The sequence below is a fragment of the Cervus elaphus genome, chromosome 11 (assembly GCF_910594005.1).
Source record: "Cervus elaphus chromosome 11, mCerEla1.1, whole genome shotgun sequence".
Classification (NCBI taxonomy): domain Eukaryota; kingdom Metazoa; phylum Chordata; class Mammalia; order Artiodactyla; family Cervidae; genus Cervus; species Cervus elaphus.
Window position 1 is genome coordinate 34,049,379 of NC_057825.1, and position 22,302 is coordinate 34,071,680.

The 22,302-nt window shown below is 39.7% G+C and overlaps 1 protein-coding gene and 1 long non-coding RNA gene across 4 annotated transcripts in view; one reads left to right on the forward strand and one right to left on the reverse strand.

Annotated features, from left to right (window-relative positions):
• The window catches only part of RBKS (ribokinase), a 128,099-nt gene that overhangs the window by 90,247 nt on the left and 15,550 nt on the right, over nucleotides 1-22,302 (reverse strand). For all 3 annotated transcript variants that reach the window (XM_043917468.1, XM_043917465.1, XM_043917466.1), the window contains exon 2: nucleotides 7,389-7,521. In XM_043917468.1, the coding sequence (XP_043773403.1) occupies nucleotides 7,389-7,521 (133 nt within the window). The remainder of the gene's footprint in view (nucleotides 1-7,388; nucleotides 7,522-22,302) is intronic.
• On the forward strand, nucleotides 15,100-21,563 carry LOC122703293. Its single transcript, XR_006343436.1, has 3 exons — nucleotides 15,100-15,110; nucleotides 17,572-17,581; nucleotides 21,432-21,563. It is a non-coding gene; the product is annotated as an uncharacterized LOC122703293 (long non-coding RNA).

Consider the following 22,302-nt stretch of genomic DNA (forward strand, 5'->3'; position numbering starts at 1 on the left):
GGTTCAATCCCTGGGTCGGGAAGATCCCCTGGAGAAGGAAATGGCAACCCACTCCAGTACTCTTGCCTGGAAAATCCCATGGACTGAGGATCCTGGTAGTCTACAGTCCATGGGGTCGCAAAGAGTCGGACATGACTGAGTGACTTCACTTTCACTTTCAAAGGAGTCATTCATTGCCCATCACTGACAGCTAAGTGAAAGTACCTTGAAAACCACCGTGAATGCTACAAGGGCAAGACCCCTGGAATAATGACAGTTACAAAGGAATCCTCATGGGCATTGTTGGAAGCTTTCCCATTTTCCCTTCACACTTTGGCTGTCAAATGTGTGAAAACTTTAAATGTGGCCATGAGGCAAAATGGCGCTTGTGAGAATCAGTGCATCTGGAACTGAATTTCAGTTCTGCTATTATCCTAATTAAAATGCTTTACAGTTTGCTGTAAACTGTTCCACCTGACCCAGGCTGTAGGGTGGGACTTGTATGAGTTATCTCAGGCAGGTAGGAAGCCAAGATTTCTCAGCCTGAGGATGCCCAGGTTATACCCCAGACCAATTAAACCAGCCCCTGTGGCCGGTGGGACAGTGGCAAGGTCCCCAGGTGATTACAATGTGTGGCCTCCAGTCAAGGCTGCTGGTTGCATTGTTAGAGCTGGGAGAGTGTCTGGAAAGCTGTGTCTGAGTGGAAGTGAAGAGCGGGAGCATAGTCCTGCTTGGTTTCCATTGGGAGGTCAGCTCAGTGGGAGTCTGAAGGGACCTGCAGAATCTGCTGGGGGCAAGGGGCCCATCAGGGTCCAACACTGGCATTAAGGTACTGTAAAATCCGAAAGCTTTCTTTGGCTTGTGTTTGTTGACTCCAGACTGATTTTGACATGGCCCAGGCTTGCTTCCCCTTGCTTATATTCCTCCGAAACTCACAGTTGGCAAAATAGTAGGATTTCTGTTTTTCAGAGTGGTTAGTAGAGGCACTCCTAACTTGAATGGTCAGTGTTTGTGTTAAAAACATGCTGTGAGTACAATATATTTATGCCTATTTCCTTGCCTTCTACTTACAAGAACTCAGAAGTCCTTTCGTCTCTCCTCTACCTAATCAAACCTCACCTGTTTTTCAAGCATCAACTTAAGGCTTACCTTCTCGATTCTAGCCCTTGTTATTCCTTTCATTTCCAGAACTCCTACAGCATTCCTCATGGATACCATATAATTAAACACTTAATTGAATACCATCTTATCATGTTTGCCCAGTCCTAAAGTCTCATCTTCCTAAAAGCTTACTGGAGACTCTAGCTTAGCATATATTTATCCCTCCCCCAGTCCTGTGCACTAAAGGTGTTCTGTAAGTATTTGATTGTCTTAATTGCTTGTCTGTTCATTTTCCTTGAATCTAGCTTATCATTCTTAAAAGGGACATGACTTACAGGCATCCAGACTATGCTGATTATGGCTACAGGAAGCTTCTAGCCAAGGTTTTTCTTTGAACAGCCTTCTTGAAGGCACCCTCACATTCTTTTGGTTGCAGCAGTGAAATACTTTCAGGAAGAAAGATTCTGGGAAAACCACATAGTCTGAGGTAGCCTGTGTCAGGCTGTTGCAGGTGAAAGAAGCCAAGTCAGCAGCAACTAGGGACAACCACTCACACATAAGCCAAGGTAACTTACGGAACCCAGGTGCTCTTCAGGAAATCCCAGGTTTCAGCCCTACCTGAACATTGTAGAATGGAACTTTCTGCAATCATGAAATGTTCTATATCTGTGCTGCCCAATACAGACACTTGAAAATGTAGCCAGCATGACTGAGGAACTCATTTTTTTTCTTTATTTTTAATTGAAGGATAATTACAATGTTGTGTTGGTTTCTGCCATACATCAAAATGGATCAGCTATAGGTATACATATGTCCAATCCTCTGGAGCCTCCCTGCTACCTCCCTCCCCATCCCACCCCACTAGGTTGTCACAGAGCCCTGTCTGAGTTCCCTGGGTCATACTGCCAATTCCCACTGGCTATCTATTTTACAAATGTTACTGTATATGCTTCCATGCTACCTCCATTTGTTCCACCCCCTCCTTCCCACCCTCTGTCCCCCTGTGTCCAGAAGTCTATTCTCTTATGTTTGCATCTCCATTGCTGCCTTGCAGATAGGTTCATCAGTATCATCTTTCTAGATTCCATACATAAGTGTTAATATATGATATTTATTTTTCTCTTTCTGATGAAGAACTCAATTTTTAATTTCACTTGAATTACGTTGAGATATAAATAGCCACATGTGGCCAGTGGCTAGTGTATTGGACAGTGCGGCTGTGGAGGGATGTGAATTAGGATCATGGAAAAGTAAAGGGCTGGATGGTGTTGGGAACAAGAGCAGTTCTTCATGCTGAGGGCACTGAGGTGCTTCATTCACTCCGAGGACTGGAAATATCTCTCTGCATTGAGGGAGGGCCACTTAGCGGCTTCCACAGTCCATAGCTATGACCAGTGATGAGGAGAGTAACTGCGGTTAGTGCGGTCATGATAACCAACACTGTCAAATGGGTGAGGAATGATGGGCTGCTTAGAATCCTTGAATGGCAGAAAATATCTAGTAATTGCACCCATCAACATATACTTGAGGTAAATGAAACAGGGGACCAAGATAGCATACCCAGGGACACATGAAATGATATATACTGCTAAAAAAATGATCACATGTATTAAAACAGGTTCCTGAGTTTCAAAGTTAGAATACATGAAGATACAATTAACAGTAAATCTAAGTTGAACATAATTTAATCTTTGTGATTCAAGAGATTTTGTGGCTTTTCAGTGCCTGAGGGTCACAATGAACAGCATGTTGAAGAGACTATAAGCTGCATTTGTTGTCACATAACAAAACTCAGCAGTTGCTTTTTTTTGGAGGAAAACCCTCATAGTAATTTTGTAACTTGTCATTTGTGGCTTTATCATAAAAGATGAAAGAAGAATACATAAAATTCCAGTTTATGCTGTCTGGTTGTTTAAATCCTAGATAAATGGGTGTTTACCCTTACTGAATGATGGCTTTTAACATGCAAAGTTAATGTTTCAATCTACATTATCAGGCCTGCTTATCTGAGAGTGGTGGTGGGTTTGTGATAATCCAACTGTTTCTTCCATTCTTCCTATATGAGTCATATTGGTTAGGGTCATAGGATCCTAGTGTTTGAACATGCATTTCTATCAATACAGCCAACTAATTTTAGCCAGTTATCTTTCAACAGAGTTCAGAAAAGAGATTTCACTTCATTATGTATATTATCTATAAAGGCCTGGTGACTTAGGTTTTGATCTTTGAAGATTAAAATCTCAGTGCACAATCAGTGGATTGTCCCACAGTAATCTAACATAGAGGGCTTCTCAGGTGACACTAGTGGTAAAGAACCCGCCTGCCAATGCAGAAGACTTATATAAGAGACTTAGGTTTGATCCCTGGGTCAGAAGATCCCCTGGAGGAGGGCATGGCTACCCACTCCAGTATTCTTGCCTAGAGAATCCCATGGACAGAGGAGACTGGTGGGCTACAGTCCATAGGGTCGCAAAGAGCTGGACATAACTGAAGCAACTTAGCACACGATCTAACATTTAGAAGGGTACTTTTATGGCTAACGTGATGGATACATTGCTTTTCAAGTTTTTTATGGTCAAGGATCAGGTTTCTGTTTTTTTTTTTCCTTTTTTTCATTTTCTATACATTATGAACTAATAATTTTTAAAATATAACAGTAAAATAAAAATACGAGTCATATAAAATACAAGGCCTAATTTATTACTGTTATATTCAATAGCTATAACGGTACCTTCAGATTGCTGAAAATGCTCCTAACTGCTTACTCTCAAGTTTCTGTACTGTCCTGATCAGTGACAGGTTGCCCTGAGGACCAGATTTTGAGTAGAACTGCTCTAACTTACTGCCTCTGTCACAGACCTTTATGCCTTTAAAAAATAAAAAATTTTTATATTTGAGCACAGTGATTAAAAAATGTTGGGTTAGTTTCAGGTGTACATCAAAGCGTTCAGTGTATACACATACATGTATCTATTCAAATTCTTTTCCCATTTAGGTTATTACAGAATACTGAGCAGAGTTCTCTGTGCTGCGCAGTAGGTCCTTGTTGGTTATCTATTTTAAATATAGTAGTGTGCATATGAATCTGACCATCCTTAAGAGAAAATAGATTATTGATAGTTATATGACAGTTTATATGACTTATATGACAGTTTAGACTATCCCATTGTGTGAAGGAGGCGAGACCAGGTAATTTGTGAAGGTCCTCCCTGTTTGCTGATTTGCTGCGTGGGTTGTCAGGGTCCACACCTGCTCATGGCTTCTTTCTACCCTTGGGAAGCAAGGACCCTGGGCTCATGCTGGGTCATTGAACCTTGAGCTGTTTATCCTACCATGGTCCTCCTGAGCTGCCGGTTTTTGATGTTTAGACATAACTTCCTTCTAACATTTGGCTTCAGTGGAATGGAGGAAGAGGAAATACTTAAATCAGGTGAGGTCCGATGCAATGTGTCCTAACAGGCTTTTTGCCCTGACAAGTAGACCTTCATTTTCTATATCTGCCTGAATTTTTAATGTCAAAACATCACCTCCAATTATCCTTGGACCATGACCTTGGCCATGACTCAGTTGAGTACTGACTGCACAACTCTTAACTTGTGGAAGTCTTTCATTACACATGGATCACTGTACCCATGTTGATGGATTCTTGTTTAGCCGCCCTCATCACAACTGACAGACATTTCTCCTGAGTTCAGTGTAAGCTGTACCTGTGTCATCAAACAGTGTTCCTTCGTCAGAACTCGAATCTGAGCTTGTTGCAAGGCCGTAGTAGAGAGGTTAATGTTGCTAAGAAAGCCATAGAACATTTTCTACCTGTTTTTCTTTTGCTTCATCTGTTCATTTTTATCTTGAGTAATTTAATGATTTTGGTTTTCTACTTGGAATTTGTTATCTTTAAGAAACTGCTATAAGGCAGTTAGGTTAATTTGCTCAATAAAAATATACCTCACAATTGAATGAAATATTATGATTAATGGTTAACAATAACTCTTATTACAAAGGATATTTTATTTTTATTTTTAAGAAGCCTAAGAATACGATGCAATTTGTTTAAGCTTAAATAAATCTACATCTAAAGGTCCCTCAGGGTATCTAAGCAAAGTAAACTTGTACAGGTTTTAGATGAGGCCATGTTTCCATGTCCTTTCAGTACAGACAATCAGGGTAAATTTCACTGTGGGGCTAAACAACAGACGACTAGATCAGGCACTGTAGACATAAAGAACTTTCAGAATGGTACAGGTGCTCACATAACCATCACACACAGACCAGAATAAAACAAACAGCACCACTGTTTAATCAACCTTCTTACTGGAGCATTTCCCAAAATACAGCCCTCTGTCTTCTATTCTGCTCACCTCCACTCCTATGGCTTAATGATTCATTTCCAAAGTTCCATTCCACAATTCAAATGTTTCTATTTTGCATTTCTCTTTGCCTTAAGTTCAACAGACCTAAAATAAAACCAACCTCAAAATCTTTGAGTTGGATGAGATTGCAGGGGACATCCATTTTTTACTTTAATGGGCTACAGGAATAGCTTTTATAAAGCCTCCAACAGGGGGTTCTCTAAACTCTCCTTTCATATCTCCAACTCTAGGGGACTCCCCTCTGCCCAGGGTACCCATTTTTGGTAACTTTCTTCCAATACCAGTACTAATTCTCTGTCCAGGTTTCCCAGCCAGGAAATGATACCATCCTCTTTTCACTTCCCAAGCCCCACTTAAATCCTACACCATCTGATTGTTCCCCAAACCCCCAATTCTAATCAGGTATAGGATGGGTCAGGCCTAATACTTTTAATCAGCTCCTTCTCCCAGTCCCATAATTCTTAGCACATAATAGGTCATCAATAATTAATTACTAATTGATATTTTAAAAATATTAAAGAGCTCAGCCTTAGCAAGTGAAGGTTTCTTAATTTGAATTTTGTGCTTCATGTGATGTTTTTGACCAAATAGCCAGGTAAGAATTATATCATCAATTAGAATAAAGATATAGTTCCTTAGCAGATGAAGTGATAATTGTATACTTTATACATCATTTAAAGACTCCTGTGGAGAGAAAAGTGCTGTATACAATGGGAAATGACATTTCAGAGAAATTTTGGTAAAATCTACCCAGCTCACAGGAGAGAGATTATTCTTTTAAATTTCTCCTGTTTTTCTTATCCTCTACTGTGCAGACCCTAGCTAGCTTTCCTAAAGCAAATAAATGACTTTTCCCGTTATACCAATAATGCTAGCTAGCATCTTAAAATTTCATTAAAGATGCAAAAATGGAAACTTTGGCAGCCAATTTTGTTTTATTTTTAATAATTTCAGTAGAATGGCTAGAAACAGGATTTCCATATTTTACATGTCTTTTCTTAATATACCTGAAAACAGAACTAAAGATCAGTATGTGCAGTTCATTAAGGCCCAGATTCCGTTCTGATCTGAGATATAGCATTAGAAGAAAACAGCTTAGAGGTGAGGAAACCACCAGTTATTAGACCAAGTTTCCAAAAGCCATGCTGCTGGAGTGAAACTTGCTAAAAACAAGATGATTCATGCCGTTGTTTAGAAGCTGGACCACAGGAACCCAACAGAGTAGGCTAATTCCCCTCACTTCTCACATTCCAGTTATAAACTTGTTAAATTCAGGGAATGCAGCATTAGGTTATTTGAGGACTGCTACTTCCCAGAGGATTCAGTGGGTAGAAACTAATACAAAGGACAAGGAAGATTACTCTCTCCTATTTAAATCTTTAAAAACAATGAGCCTCTCAAAGGCCCATACAGCTACTTAAACATGCATGTACATGTACGTGTTTATAGCAGCACTGTTCACAACAGCCAAAAGGTGGGAACAGCCCATCAACAGATACATGGATAAACAGACTGGTATATACAATGGAATATTATTCAGCCACAAAAGGAATAAAAGTACTGATACATGTTATAAGGTAGATGAACCTTGAAAACATTATGCTCAGTAAAAGAAGCCAGACACAAAATGTCACATATCATATGATTCCATTTATAGGAAATATCCAGAATAGATAAATCCATAGAGACAGAAGGCAGACTGGTGGTTGCCAGGGGCTGAGGGGAGGGGGAATGGGGAGAAACTGCTTAATGGGTAAGAAGTTTTACTTTGAAATGATGGAAATGTTCTGGAACTAGATAGATATGGTGGTTGTATAACACTGTGAATATACTAAATGCCACTGAATTGCTCATTTTAAATAGTTTATAAAAAAAACGAGCTCATGTCTTAACCAGGTTCTTGCCTCTAGAACCCTCTTCACTGTACTTTATGCTTACCTTGCATACCATGGATGTCTTTGCTCCAAGCCTAGCAGCTTGGACACACTGGTTGGCACCTTTCCCTCCAAAGCCAATAAAAAACTTATGTCCATGGATGGTTTCTCCAGTTTTTGGCAGACGAGAAGTAAGGCTATAATTTAAAAGAAAAAGAGGGGAAAAAAGCACATTGGTAACTGCAGTCAATTTGAGTTTTTCAGAAGACAGAGGGAAGTTTATCTGATGGAGCCCTGGTCTTAGCAGCCAGAACTGCAAACAGGAGCAAAAAAAATTCTCTTTTCCTTGAAGATAATATTCAGTAGTTTGTATCACTATCAAGAAGTCATCTGTTTGACAAAATTCCTCGCTCTCAAACTGCTGTAGCTCTACTTCAGGGCACAACTCTTAAGAGTCTGTACTGCCTCAGGGTTGTTATGGCTGCCTCTGTTTTCCTTCTCGTGGACCTCTAAGAGGGAAGTAACTTCATATTCCCCCTTCCCAGTGCCCAACACAGAACTTTATTCACAGTGGGACTTAATAAATGGGACCAAGTTAATGTGTTCTGTACAGGTTTATCTAGTCACTTACAAGAAGGAGGAAGTGTGCTATAATTCTGGTAACCATGTGCAGGACCTAAGGAGAAGAGGGAAGTTGCAAATCCAGGCAGGGAAGAATCTTATTTGTTTCCTTGGGGGTGGGGTGGAAGTAGGGTATTTAGATGGCAGGATTAGGTTTTAGTCCTAGTCCATCTTGTATACCATCCATTTCATGCACTGACTCAAAAAGAGCATTAATCAAAAAAAAAAAAAAGAAGGATTCTAAAGATCTTAGTTTAAAATTTTTACTATAGAAAATTCCAAACATAAAACTATAGAAAATGTTATAATGACTTCCCCTAGCCCCATGTACCTATCACCCAGATTCAATTATTGTCAACTCAAAGCCAATCTTCTTTCAGTTTGTACCTTCTCTGACGTCTCCAAGTGCTAAGGAGTTTTACTGACATGTTACTGCCTAGTGAGGATGGTATTAAGTGAGGCAGAAAGAGTAAAAGACTTTCTCTAGGATAACATTAAAGATGTAAGATGTGAGGAAACAGTACCTTTGAAGAATAGACAACTTTAAAAGGAGAAAGAGTTCTGGGTATAGGGACAAGTAGAGAAGATAGACTCCAGTGGCATGAGGACTGCTCAGCTGGCCACAAAGAAGTGGGCCAAGGGCTGTGCGCGTGTGTGCTAGGTCGCTTTAGTCATGTCCAACTCTTTGCGACCCTACAGACCGTAGCCCACCAGGCTCCTTTGTCCATGGGGTTCTCCAGGCAAGAATATTGGAGTGGGTTGCCATGCTCTCTTCCAGGGGATCTTCCCAACCCAGGGATTGAACCTGGGTCTCCTACATTAGCAGGTGAATCCTTTACTACTAGGGCCTGGAGCCAGTGGGGAGAGAGAGCAGGCGTTAACTAGGTTTAGACAAGAAAGAAAGGCCAAGAGATAAGTCCACAATAAGTCAACTGAGAACCTACTCTGCTTTAGCAGGTTAGAAATTTATATTCATTTCCCACATAGGCTGCAAGCTAACAGAAGACAGTATCTTACTGTATTAGAGTAACAGAACAGTGCAGTTCCTCCAGGTCCCTAACAGCCTATTTGCAATGGGATGACATATGAATGATGCCAGGAACACATGATCATGTCAATAAAAACCAAGTTTGACCCATGAACCTCCCTTATGAAGTTATAAAAGTCTCAATAAATTGGGCTAAAACATTGCTTGGTTCCCTAGCAATGCCCTGTCAAATATGGTTATTTGAGATTCAAAAGAGACTCATCAATAATTTGAAAACATCCCACTCTACTCCTCCCCTTTTCAATTCTATTTTTATCTTGGACTCTAAATGCATTTATAGTACCGATGGAAAAAATATACATCTACAAGGTTCACTTCTGAAAAAGGTACTCAATCAAGAGAAAAATGCTCTTAATGTAATGTTATTATCCTGTCATTTAATTTAGCAATGACAAGTGATGATGAGAGTTTGATTTGCATCAGAAATCTTAAGCACTTTAGGATTCTGTTATGAACAGGCAATGATGAGTAATCTGTGTGATTGAGTAACTGTGTGAATTCTTGGCTTATTGATGCTGCTACAAACAACATTCATAACAACCTTAAAAAGAAAAAAGTATCCAATGTGGCTAAAAACAGGCCGAAATAACTTAATTAGTAAGACTGTCACTAAAGAAACTTATGACTTCCACTATATTTATACTTAGATCTGGGTCACAATTCACTGGTTTGAATTAAGTGTATTTTTTATTATCAACTGTGGGAAATCATGAAAAACATATCACCAGATTATTATTGGGATGTACGTGTTTGTGGGGGAGGAGGGAAGTCAACGGTACAGCGTGTATGTGTTTGACGTGGGAGCAGATGGCTGAGATTTAAACTTATTTCTAAACAACTTATACTAACACAAGCACTGTACTGATTTAGCCATCACTTAAATTTCTCACTCCTTTGGAATGCTACTATTTTCTTTTCTGCCTGCATCTCTGTTCTACTCTTATCTCTTCCTCCCCTCAGTTGTCACCTTTTCCAGCACGAGGACAGGGACCGATGTCTGTACCATCTTATCCCCATTTGCTGACTGGATGAACCTTTGTAAGAGTCTCCTCTTGTCTCCGAAGGGCAGCAGAATATGCCACCCCAAAATACAACTGTAGGAGTTGAGGACATGCCACTGCAAAATGTGCTGCTTTGGCATATTATCTGGAGTTGTGGGCACTTGAAAACCAGCAGATGCAGGGAGAGGTTTGCCCTGAACTCCCTTATCTGCCTATAGGAACTCAGCTGCCATCAACCCCCTTCCTGGAGTTTGATCAACCAGACGGGATGGACTCTTGTCACAGGAAAGGAGAAGTCAATACCATGCCTAGAGAGCCTTTCTCACAGACTGTCACACCTCCCATCTATTTTTCTAAGGACCATCGGTTCATTTCAGTTCAGTTGCTCAGTTGTGTCCGAATCTTTGTGACCCCATGAACTGCAGCACGCCAGGCCTCCCTGTCCATCACCAACTCCCGGAGTCCACCCAAACCCATGTCCATTGAGTCGGTGATGCCATCCAACCATCTCATCCTCCGTCGTCCCCTCTCCTCCTGCCCTCAATCTTTTTTTTTTTTTTAATTTTTTTTTTCTCCTGCCCTCAATCTTTCCCAGCATCAGGGTCTTTTCAAATGAGTCAGATCTTCGCATCAGGTGGCTAAAGTATTGGAGTTTCAGCTTCGACATCAGTCCTTCCAATGAACACCCAGGACTGCCATCAGTCTGTCCTAAAAATCATTTACTCTCCCCTAAGGGTTCTACCAGGCTTTCCAGGTAACTCAGTGGTAAAGAATACACCTGTCAATGCAGGAGACGTGGGTTTGATCCCTGGTCCATGAAGATCCCCTGGAGGAGGAAATGGCAACCCACTTCAGCATTCTTGCCTGGAAAATTCCATGGACAGAGGAGCCTGGTGGGCTACAGTCCATGGGGTCGCAAAAGAGTCAGACATGATGTAGAGACTAAAAACAATGAAGAGACCTACCACTCCCCTCTCCCTTCCCTATTAAGATGTTATTTAATCCCAAATTCTAAGTCACCTTGTAGATTCATTTCTTCCCCTGGATATCTCCCATGTATATCTGAGGGATACATGTTACTGAATTTCTGTTTTCCTCTTGCTAATCTGTCTTTCACTACAGGGGTCTCAGTCAAGAACTGAGAAAGGTAGAGGGAAGGTGAGTATTTCCTCACCTACATCTCTTTTCCATGTCTCCCTTGTATGGCATCCTTTGTTTCTTCTTATTTGAAGATGTGGAGGTGTTGACGAATGGGGAAGAGGAGGCTGGGATGACTGTTCAATTGTCTGACAATAACAATTCCATGTTTTACAAGACCTTGTCCACTGCATTCCCAATATCGGCAGCATTCCTTTTCTATTAATATGAGCAAGAACTGTAACTATCATTCTTACATTCAGACATTAATTCAACAAATGTTAAATCAGTGTTTTCCAATGAACTTCCTACAGGGCAAAATCAGCTTGCTGACAAGATAAAATCTAACCATGATGCAAATAACAGAGGAGTGAAAAAAACATGTTACAGAATAAGATTAGTATAACCTGATTCATGTTTCTTAAAAGGAAAAAGATAATATGTATATATCCTCATATGATATGCAAATGTATAGAAAATGAAATGTTAATGACAGATATCCATGAGAAAGACGGGAGTGGGGAGCAAAAGTACACGGAACTGTATGTACCAAGAATATCTTTGTGTTTTGAGGGAAGCCACTTGTAACTATTTCAGATTTATCTGGCCTCCCTGCATCCCAGCACCGGTTGCCTGTAGCTGGCTTCTTGCAGGTGCAACCTAACAGAACCTTGCCTTGGGCGACCCCCTCACCATTTCAGGGTTTCTGTTTCTGTTCTGGGCTGTCCTGCAGGACAGAGAAATCTGTTAAAATACATCAAGTATCTTGGTAGAGACGCTTCTGCTTCTTGGCTTCACTTTCTCTGGCTCTTGCTTCCTGGATTATAGTCCAGCATAGAGGACATGCACTCAAGCCTTTGTTTTATCGATCTGCTTTCTGCTGAACCCAGATTAAGGCAGTTTATTGCTGATTTATTATTTTTTTTAAAAGTGAATGAGTTAAAGAGTGGAAAGTGGACTGGAGAGCAACTAGAAACTTAATTACAAATGGGCAGAAGACTTTCTGAATTAAAGATCCTAATTTACTTTGAATTAGGTTTTTCTATCTTTTTCTTTTCTTTATTAAAGCCATGAAATTAAGGTCAGGTTCATGAAAGAACCTGCACAAAGTACTGTCCTCTGTATGAAAGCATCACCATGATTCTTCCCAATTCTAACATGAGCTCTCAGTAGGGTGTCAAAGACTGTACTCAAATAAGTACTCAAAGGAAAAAAAAAAAAAAGGGAAGTAGTACTGGTAGAAATATGGGCATCCCAGGTTGCTCAGTGGTAAATAATCTGCCTGCCAGTGTAGGAGACTGGGGTTCAATTCCTGGGTGGGGAACATTCTCTGGAGGAGGAAATGGCAACCCACTCCGGTATTCTTGCCTAGAGAATTCCATGGGCAGAGCAGCCTGGCAGGCTACAGTCCACAGAGTCACAGAGTTGAACACCACTGAACACACACTGGCAGAAATACCCTGTTGCTACCATTTAAAATTTTAAATAGTACAAATTTCTGAATGAAGGAGAAAACCAGTTATAAGAAATATATTTGAATTTAAAACAAATTTGTAGCTTTAAAGTGTCATGATATTTCAAAGTTGGACAGAAGGAACAACCAATAAATGTTTAGAGGTGGCCCCCCAGTCTCCTGGGCCATGAGAGGCCATGCAGTTAGAGCTTAGTTGTACAAGGCAGGCGTGAGCCACTTACAGACTTGCATTACCTTTGACAGCTTTTCCCTCTTTGAACCAGATTCTTCTCTTGCAAAACAGGTTTAATAATACTTGTCAACTCCTTAAATGCCTGGGTTTTGTACTCTGAGTTATTTCACTGACAGGTATTATCAGAACAACTTATCAATTGCTTTTAACTTCTTGACAATGACGTCCCTGTTAAAGATTCTCACAGATGATTCATACTGAAGGAAGGAATGACCTGGTGAAACAGGGATGAGAAGCCTTTTGACCAAAGAGGTCACACTGATATTGACTCCAGCCAAAAGTCAAAGGATGTGTTGCTTTTTGGCTTTTGAATTCCATCCTTTCTTCTTTTAGGCTGCAAGCTTCTGATACATGGTACACCCCTGTAACAGGGGATTGTACCATTCGTTTTTACCCAGTTAACATTCATTATGCTCATTTATTATTCCTACAGCCTGTATTTTTCACCCATATCTATTCTTCTCAGCATTTGTGTATGTCACATTTACAAGCATAAGAATAATTCCCAAACCAAGCTGGTGACAGCTATTTCTACCCTTGTAAAAAGAACTTAGCCTCGAAACTAAAACTTCATTTTGTGGAGCCTAACCTTACATTTGCAGACATACACTTAAGATTTATTTAAAGAAATGAAACATGAATTAGGCTTTAAATGCATCTTAACTGATTTCCATTTCTAACTCTTTTCCTGGCTAAACAAGCCTGTGGCTAAAAAGTCATTTTGTCTGAAGATACAGCTACTCTTGAATTTATAGAATAGATAAACAATATTCTAGTCAGAAGTGGCCAGCGTTTCAGCGTGTCATATACTTGACCCTTATTTATTTAAATTTTGCTTATGTGTGAAAAAGCATGCTATGTAGGCACTGGAAGAGCCAGTAAAGCTTTAGCATGTCATGGTCTTCTTCCATGTTATGGTCTTCCATGGCATTTCATTCACTACTCTGCTCAAATGTTACCTCCTCGGAGAGGCCTTCCCAGACCACGTTACAGGTGAGATACCTGTACCTAACTGAATTTTTGTGAAGTATTCATTCATTCATTCTGACAAGAAGCACTGAGTATGTGAACCAGATCCAGGCTTTTAATTACTCATAATTGTGTTAGTTCTCTGTGTACCAATCCCCCTTGGGGTGAGGTGATGAGAGAAACCTTTAAATAATGAATTTTGGGAGCTGATGCAGGACAACCGCCACAGCTGCTGCTCCTCCTGCCGTCTAGGGTGGGATGGGCAGAGAGCGAGGGTGGGAGGGAGGGATGGGGAAGAAGAACATGACCTACTGACCTCTGCTCTGCAGTGTAAACCAATCCTCTTAGGGGAAAGGAAGGGTAGGCCTCTAGGTTTATAACCCCTAGAATGTAAATAAATGTATCCAAGGAAAAGTCTAAATATCTCCAGAGGTCTCTGACTTTTAGGCTTTGTTTGGCATTCAAAAACATTCTTTAATCCAAGTGCCAACAGACTTTCTCAGAAAGTCCTGATCGCACAGCAACGTGAAAACATTTATGGAGAACTGCTTCCCAACAATTTTCTTCATAGCAACACCATTGCCCAACATTACAGCACTCACTTCTCTCCTCTTGCCCTAGTTTCTTCTGAATTCATTGTACTCTGTTTCTTCTTCACTATACTTCCCTGGTGGCTCAGTGGTAAAAGAATCCGTGTGCCAGTGCAGGAGACACAGAAGACCTGAGTTCAGTCCCTGGGTTGGGAAGACACTCTGGAGAAGGAAATGGCAACCCACTCCAGTATTCTTGCCTGGAGAATTCCATGGACAGAGGAGCCTGGTGGGCTATAGCCCATGGGGTCACAAAGAGTCGGACACGATTGAGGGAGTAACAGTGATGTGTTATTGACTCTCTTTTTCTATTTTTTAAGAAGTGACTGATCTAGGGTTTACAATATGCACTTTAACTTGGTTTATTTCCCAATGTTACTACTTTACTTATAAATGTAATTTACAGTAGTATTCTTCCATTTCCCCTTCTTAACCTTTGTGCTATTATTGGCATACATTTTACTTTGACATGATATAAATCTTACAGTATTGTGTTATTTTTATTTAAATTGTCAACTGCCTTTTAAAGAAATTAAGAAATGAAGAAAATAACTCATTGCACTTACCCAAAGATTTACCACTTCTGGGGCTTTTCATGCCTTTGAGTGCATCTGAATTTCTATCCAGTATTATTTTAGTTTCCCCTAAAGAACTTCCTTCAGTATTTACTGTAGTGCAGGTTTCTAGTAAGAAATTCTCTTGACTATTGTTTTTGTATTTATTTCCCCATCATATTTGAAGGATATAGGATTTTATGTTGACAGTTCATTTTTCCAGTACTTGAAAGATTTCTTTTTTTTTTCCCCCCCTGGTTTGCATTGTTTCCCACAAGAAGTCTGCAATCAATTTTTGTTCCCGTTATGTAATGTGTATTTTTCCCTTTGGATACTTTTAGGAGTTTCTGTTTATAATTGGTTTGCAGGAATTTGATTACAGTGTCCTTTGCTATGGTTTATATTGTTTATTCTTCTTGGGGTTCATTGAAATTCTTAGATCTATGTGTTTATATTTTTTATAACATTTGAAAAAAATTCAGTCATTATTTCTTCAAATATTTTTGTGCCTCTCCCACTGTTTTTCTTCTTAGATTCCATTTACATACATGATACACTGCTTGTCTCACATCATAGAAGCTTTGTTCATTCTGCTCAGTCATTTTTTTCCCTCTGTGCTTCAGTTTCAGTTCAGTTCAGTTTAGTCGGTCAGTTGTGTCCGACTCTTTGCCACCCCATGAATCGCAGCACTCCAGGCCTCCCTGTCCATCACCAACTCCCGGAGTTTACTCAAACTCATGTCCATCGAGTTGGTGATGCCATCCAGCCATCTCATCCTCTGTCGTCCCCTTCTCCTCCTGCCCCCAATCCCTCCCAGCTTCAGGGTCTTTTCCAATGAGTCAACTCTGCATGAGGTGGCCAAAGTATTGGAGTTTCAGCTTCAACGTCAGTCCTTCCAATGAACACCCAGGACTGATCTCCTTTAGGATGGACTGGTTGGATCTGCTTGCAGTCCAAGGGACTCTCAAGAGTCTTCTCCAACACCACAGTTCAAAAGCATCAATTTTTCGGTGCTCAGTTCTCTTCACAGTCCAACTCTCACATCCATACATGACCACTGGAAAAACCATAGCCTTGACTAGACAGACCTTTGTTGACAAAGTAATGTCTCTGCTTTTTAATATGCTATCTAGGTTGGTCATAACTTTCCTTCCAAGGAGTAAGTGTCTTTTAATTTCATGGCTGCAATCACCATCTGCAGTGATTTTGCAGCCCAGAAAAATAAAGTCAGCCACTGTTTCCACTGTTTCCCCATGTATTTCCCATGAAGTGATGGGACCAGATGCCATGATCTTAGTTTTCTGAATGTTGAGCTTTAAGCCAACTTTTTCACTCTCCTCTTTCACTTTCACCAAGAGGCTTTTTAGTTCCTCTTCACTTTCTGCCATAAGGGTGGTGTCATCTGCATATCTGAGATGCAGATAAATAACCTCAGATATGCAGATACTTCAGTTTAGATAATCTCTATTCTGTCTTTGAGCACAGTGATCTGTTCATAAACCCCTCCAGTGAATTTTTCATTTCAGATATTACATCTTTCATTTCTTAAACCTCCATTTGCTTTCTTGATACATCTTCCACTTTTCTCCTCAGTATATTCATGTTCCTCTTTAAATCACTGAGCATATTTATAAGGGCTCTTTTAAAATCCCTTTCTGCTAATTCCATTATCCTTGTTGTTTCTGTGTTGGTTTTGACTTTTATTTCTTGGTTATTGATAACATTTTCTTGATCTTGCACATGTACAGTAACTTTTGAGTGAATGGTGAACATTGCAACTATTATGTCAATGAGTATCTTAATTTTGTTGTATTTTCCCAAAGGGTTGAACTTTGTTTTTTCAGGCAGCTAAGTTGTGAGTCTGTTTGATCCTTTGAGGATTGTTTTTAAGAGTTGTTACAGTGAGTATAGAGTAGCCTTTACTTCAGGACAAGTTTACCCCTTTTCCTAAATCCAATAAATGGTCCTTATTGGGTCTCTACTGAATGCCCCAGGGGTTCAACAATGTCTCTGGCTGGACAGAACTCAACACCTCCCATTCCTATATAATCTCTGGGACATGTTCAGTTTAGAGCTCTCCAGTAGGAGCCCAGTTTTGTGGCATTTCTTTTTTTTTAAACATTTATTTGGCTGTGCCAGGTTTTAGTTGTGGCACACAGCATCCTTAGTTGGGGCATGTGGGATCTAGTTCCCTGACTGGGGATCAAACCTGGGCTCCCTGCATTGGGAGTACAGTGTCTTAGCCACTGGACCAACAAGGAAGTCCCCAGTTTTGTGGAGTTTCTATGTATGTCCATTGAGGATTTAGTAATAGAATCTAAGGGACTCCGATGCAGATTTCTGGACCTTTCTCTGGTTAGTTTCCTCCTTCCCAGTATGTGTTGCCATAAATTCTAGCCACTGTAGTCTTCCTAAATTATAAACTCGGTTTTCTCAGCTCATGAGAAAATGCTACCATGCTTTCCTTGAACTCCTTCTCTTTGTGCCATGGTCGGTAACATGCTTCCGGGGCTCATTCTATTTGTTTCATTAGTCTTCTGGATAATACTCCTGTTTGTCCAGTATCAGAAACAGTTGCTTCATATGTTATGTCCCATTTTCTAGTAGTTTATAGTGGTAAGATAAAGTCTAGTATTATTTATTCTAATACAGCCAGAAGTAAGTATTTTTGAACGAATGGTCTGTACCGTAAAAGCTGCTTAGATAGTTCTTCCAATGTAAATTGAGTCCTCTTCCAATAGAGGACTGAGTACAGAAGGCACCAGGAGAGGCATATAGGTCAAAGATTAGAAACTTTAAAGTACCAGCTAATGTCAACTATTCCTTCTGAATATATATATATACATACATATGTATACATACACATATACATACACACATACATACGTACATACATATATATACGTATATATATATACACACATATATATGGCTTGCCAGGTGGCGCTAGTGGTAAAGAACCCACCTACGAATGCCGGAGACATAAGAGATGCAGGCTTGATCCTCGGGTTGGGAAGATCCCCTGGAGGAAGGGATGGCAACCCACTCCAGTATTGTTGCCTGGAGAACCCCTTGGACAGAGGAGCCTGGTGGGCTACAGTCCAGAGTTGCAAAGAGTTGGACACTACTAATGTGACTGAGCACACAAACAGACACACACACACTTACATACCTCCTTACTCCCAGCTAAGAAAAGTCCTGGAGAAAGAAGAAAAGCTTGGATAGGTAGGTGCAGAATGAGCTAATTTTTGAACTACAAGTTGCAAGAGGAGAGGGCAGGAGAAATACATATATGTGTTTATGAGAGATCAGTAAGGGGGGACTGGACAAGACAGGATAGCAGAAAGGTATGTAGGATGAGGAAAGAAATACTGAGGCCAAAGCATTTATCAAAGTTCCTGATGAAAATGTTTTAATTCTTTGAAGAAGACAAGCAAAGTATGATAGTGACAAATAACTACAAAATCAATATTTTATTTTCTATTTTTCCAATTAATTATAGTACATTTTAAATTTCAAAATGACTTCTGTCACCACCATTGTAATTATCTGTAGGCTACTTCTTGCCATCTGCTGGTGTGTATGCTAAGTCACTTCATTCATGTCTGACTCTTTGTGAGTCTATGGACTGTGGCTCTCCAGGCTCCTCTGTCCATGGGATTCTCCGAGCAAGAATACTGGAGTGGGTTGCCATTTCCTTTTCCAGGGCATCTTCCCAACCCAGGGATTGAACCCATGTGTCCTGGGGCTCCTGCATTGAAGGCAGGTTCTTTACTGCTAAGCCACACATTCTTTACCGTCTCCTATGACTCCTGCATTGGCAGGTGGGTTCTTTACCACATGTGCCACCCGGGAAGTCCAGCTGTTAGGTGGATGAGCCTAAATTATAATTCTGGACTTAGAAATCCACTGCCATGGTCTTTAAACCACTCAATACTACTTTTTTTGACAATCAACTTTCAATTTTTTTAAATGAAAACTTAAAAAAAACCTACTCTCTTAGCAATATAGTATTATTTACTATAGTCACCTTGTTACACTACATCCTTACAATTTTTTTATAATGGGAAGTTTGTTCCTTTAGAGCCCATCCCATTTTGCTCACCTCTGAACCCCACCTCTGGCAACCAATAGCCAATTCTTTGTATTTATGAGCTTAGTTTTTAAATTGAAAAAATTTTTTAAAGATCCCACATATAAGTGATATCAAAAGGTATTTGTCTGACTTATTTCACTTAGCATAATGGCATCCAGGTCTATTTATATTGTTGCAAATTTTAATTTTTTTCTTATGGCTGAATAATAATTCCATTGTATATATGTATAACCACATTTTCTTTAACTGTTCATACATCAATGGGCCCTTAGGTTGTTAGTTCTATTTTTAATTTTTTGAGGAACCTCCATTCTGTTTTTCAGAGTGGCTGCACCAATTTACATTCCCACCAACAGTGCACAATGGTTCCCTTTTCTCCAATGCTTATTTCTTGTCTTTTTGATAATGGCCACTCTAACAGGTGTGAGATGATAATATATTGTGCTTTTGATTTGCATTTTCTTCACGATTAGTGATCATCATTAGTGACTGAGCATCTTTTCATGTACCTGTGGATCATCTATAGGTCTTTGGAAAAATGTCTATTCAGAACTTCTGCCCATTTTTTAGTTATGTGTGTGTATATATATATATATATATGCTATTGAATTGTGTGAGTTCTTTATATATTTTAGATATTTTTCCTCAATTTTGACTATAATACTGGACCTTCAGTAGCTATAACAGATATTTTTAACATTTTTATGAACATAGAAAACAGCAAGTTCTGTATTCAAAGAGACCTGTAGTTCATTGCATTCCTCTACTCCCTTTGACTGTGGCACCAAGTGATATTACACAGGAGAGCAGTGGCCTCCACACAATGTCATGATAGATAAGTGTTCATGTGGCTGCAGGACCTTTGCTGCGTCATGGGGGATCTTTCTGCTGTGCTGCACAGACTCTCCAGTTGTGAAACATGGGCTTAGTAGTTGCGGTGTGCAGGCTTAGTTGCTTCATGGAATGTGGAATCCTAGTTCCCTAACTAACCAGGAATCGAACCTGCACTCCCTGCATTGCAGGGCAGACTCTTTATTTTTTTATTTTTTTATTAGTTGGAGGCTAATTACTTCACAACATTTCAGTGGGTTTTGTCATACATTGATATGAGTCAGCCATAGATTTACACGTATTCCCCATCCCGATCCCCCCTCCCACCTCCCTCTCCACCCGATTCCTCTGATTCTTAACCAATGGATCACAAGAGAAGTCCTGATAAATGTTCATTCTTAAAATTTAACTTGTATTTTGAATCTCTTTGCATACCCTATTCCCTATGATTGGAAATTTCTTTCCCCTGCTTCTTTTTGGAGCCAGTCTATATGCGTCCCTTAAAATTCAATTCAGTTATTACTCCCTCTTGGAGTCTGAATGTAACTGTGTGGGTTAGCTGCCCTGCCTCCACTCTCTAGCAGTCTATGCCTGCTATCTCTCATAGACTGTATCCCATCTGCTTCTGTATCACCCTGCCTAAGACTTTGCCCATACACACCAAGTGTCCAACAAACAGCTGTTAAGATATATGTACATCAATAGTGCCAGATACCATTTCTTGTTCTTTTTAAAAAATATTTATTTATTTGGCTGTGCTAGGTCTTAGTTGTGGCATGCAGGGTCTTTGATCTTAATTGCAGCATGTGGGATCTTTGTTCCCTGACCAGGGATGGAACTGGGCCCCCTGAACTGGCAGCATGGAGTCTTAGCCACTGGACCACCAGGGAAGTCCTCAGATACCATTCTTTGAGTGCTTATAAGACAAATAGTGCACTAAGCATCTTATGACTGCTAAGTCACTTAATCCTTACAATAACCCCAAGACAAGGTTATTATTTTCATCTCCATTTCACAGATGAGAAGAATGAGAATTAGATTAAAAAACATACCCAAGTTCACCCAGTAAAAGACGGCAGAGCCAGAATTCAAACCAAGGTTGGTCTGACTCCAAAACCCATATAAGATATTATGTACAAATGTATTCAGTGTCCCTTGGAATTATTTATATTTCATGTTTTTATAATTTCTCACATAATTTTTGGTAGCTGTACTTTTGAAGAACATTGGAATTTTGCAAGCTGAACCAAGACGGTAAGGTGGGAAAACCAAATAATGGTGTTCTTTTCCTTAGAGTTCAGAAAGAATTAAGTTGATGGATCAAAGAAGAAATCCAGTGATATTTAGGAAGTAATGGATACTAAGTTATAACAACAACAAAAAGTTACAAGCATACCTCAGAGATATTTCTGATTCAGATCCCAACCAGCACAATAAAACAAATATTTCAATAAAATGAGTCACATGAATTTTTATTTCCCAGTGCATGTAAGTTACCTTTATATTATACTGTAGTCTATTAATGTGCAATAGCATTACATCTAAAAAAAACAGCATACCTACCTTAGTTAAAAATACTTCATTGCTAAAAAATGCTAACCATCATCTGAGCCTTCAGCGAGTCATAAGCTTTTAGCTGGTAGAGTGTCCTGTCTCGATGTTGATGGCTGCTCACTGATCAGGGTGAGATAGCTGTGGCAATTTCTTAAACTAGGACAACAATAAAGTTTGCCACATCAATTGACTCTTCCTTTCATGAACGATTTCTCTTTACAGTGTGCAGTGCTGTCTGATAGCATTTTACCTTCAGCAGAACTTCTTTCAAGTTTTGAGTCAATCCTTTCAAACCCTGCTGCTACTTTACCAACTAAGTTTATATAATATTCTAACCCCTTTGTTATTGTTTAAACAATCTTCATAGCATCTTTACCAGGAGTAGATTCCATCTCATGAAACCACTTTCTTGGCTCATCCACAAGCAGCAGCTCCTCATCTGTTCAAATTTTGTCATGAGATTGCAGCAATTCAGTCATATTTCAGGCTCCATTTCTAATTCTAGTTCTTTTTCTATTTCTACCACATCTGCATTGAAGTCTTAAACCCTCAAAGTCATTCGTTAGGTTTGGAATCAACTTCTTCCAAACTCCTGTTAATATTAATATTTTGACCTCTTCCTATGAATCACAAATGTTCTTAACAGCATCTAGAATGGTGAATCCTTTCCAGAAGATTTTAAATTAACTCTGCCCAAATTCATCAGAGGAGTCACTCTGGCAGGTTTAGCCTCATGGAATGTATTACTTAAATAATAAGATGTCAAAGTTGAGATTACTCCTTGATTCATGGGCTGCAGAATGGATGCTGTGTTAGCAGGCATCTCGAAACATTAATCTCTTTGTAAACAACATTAACCTCAGTGTACATA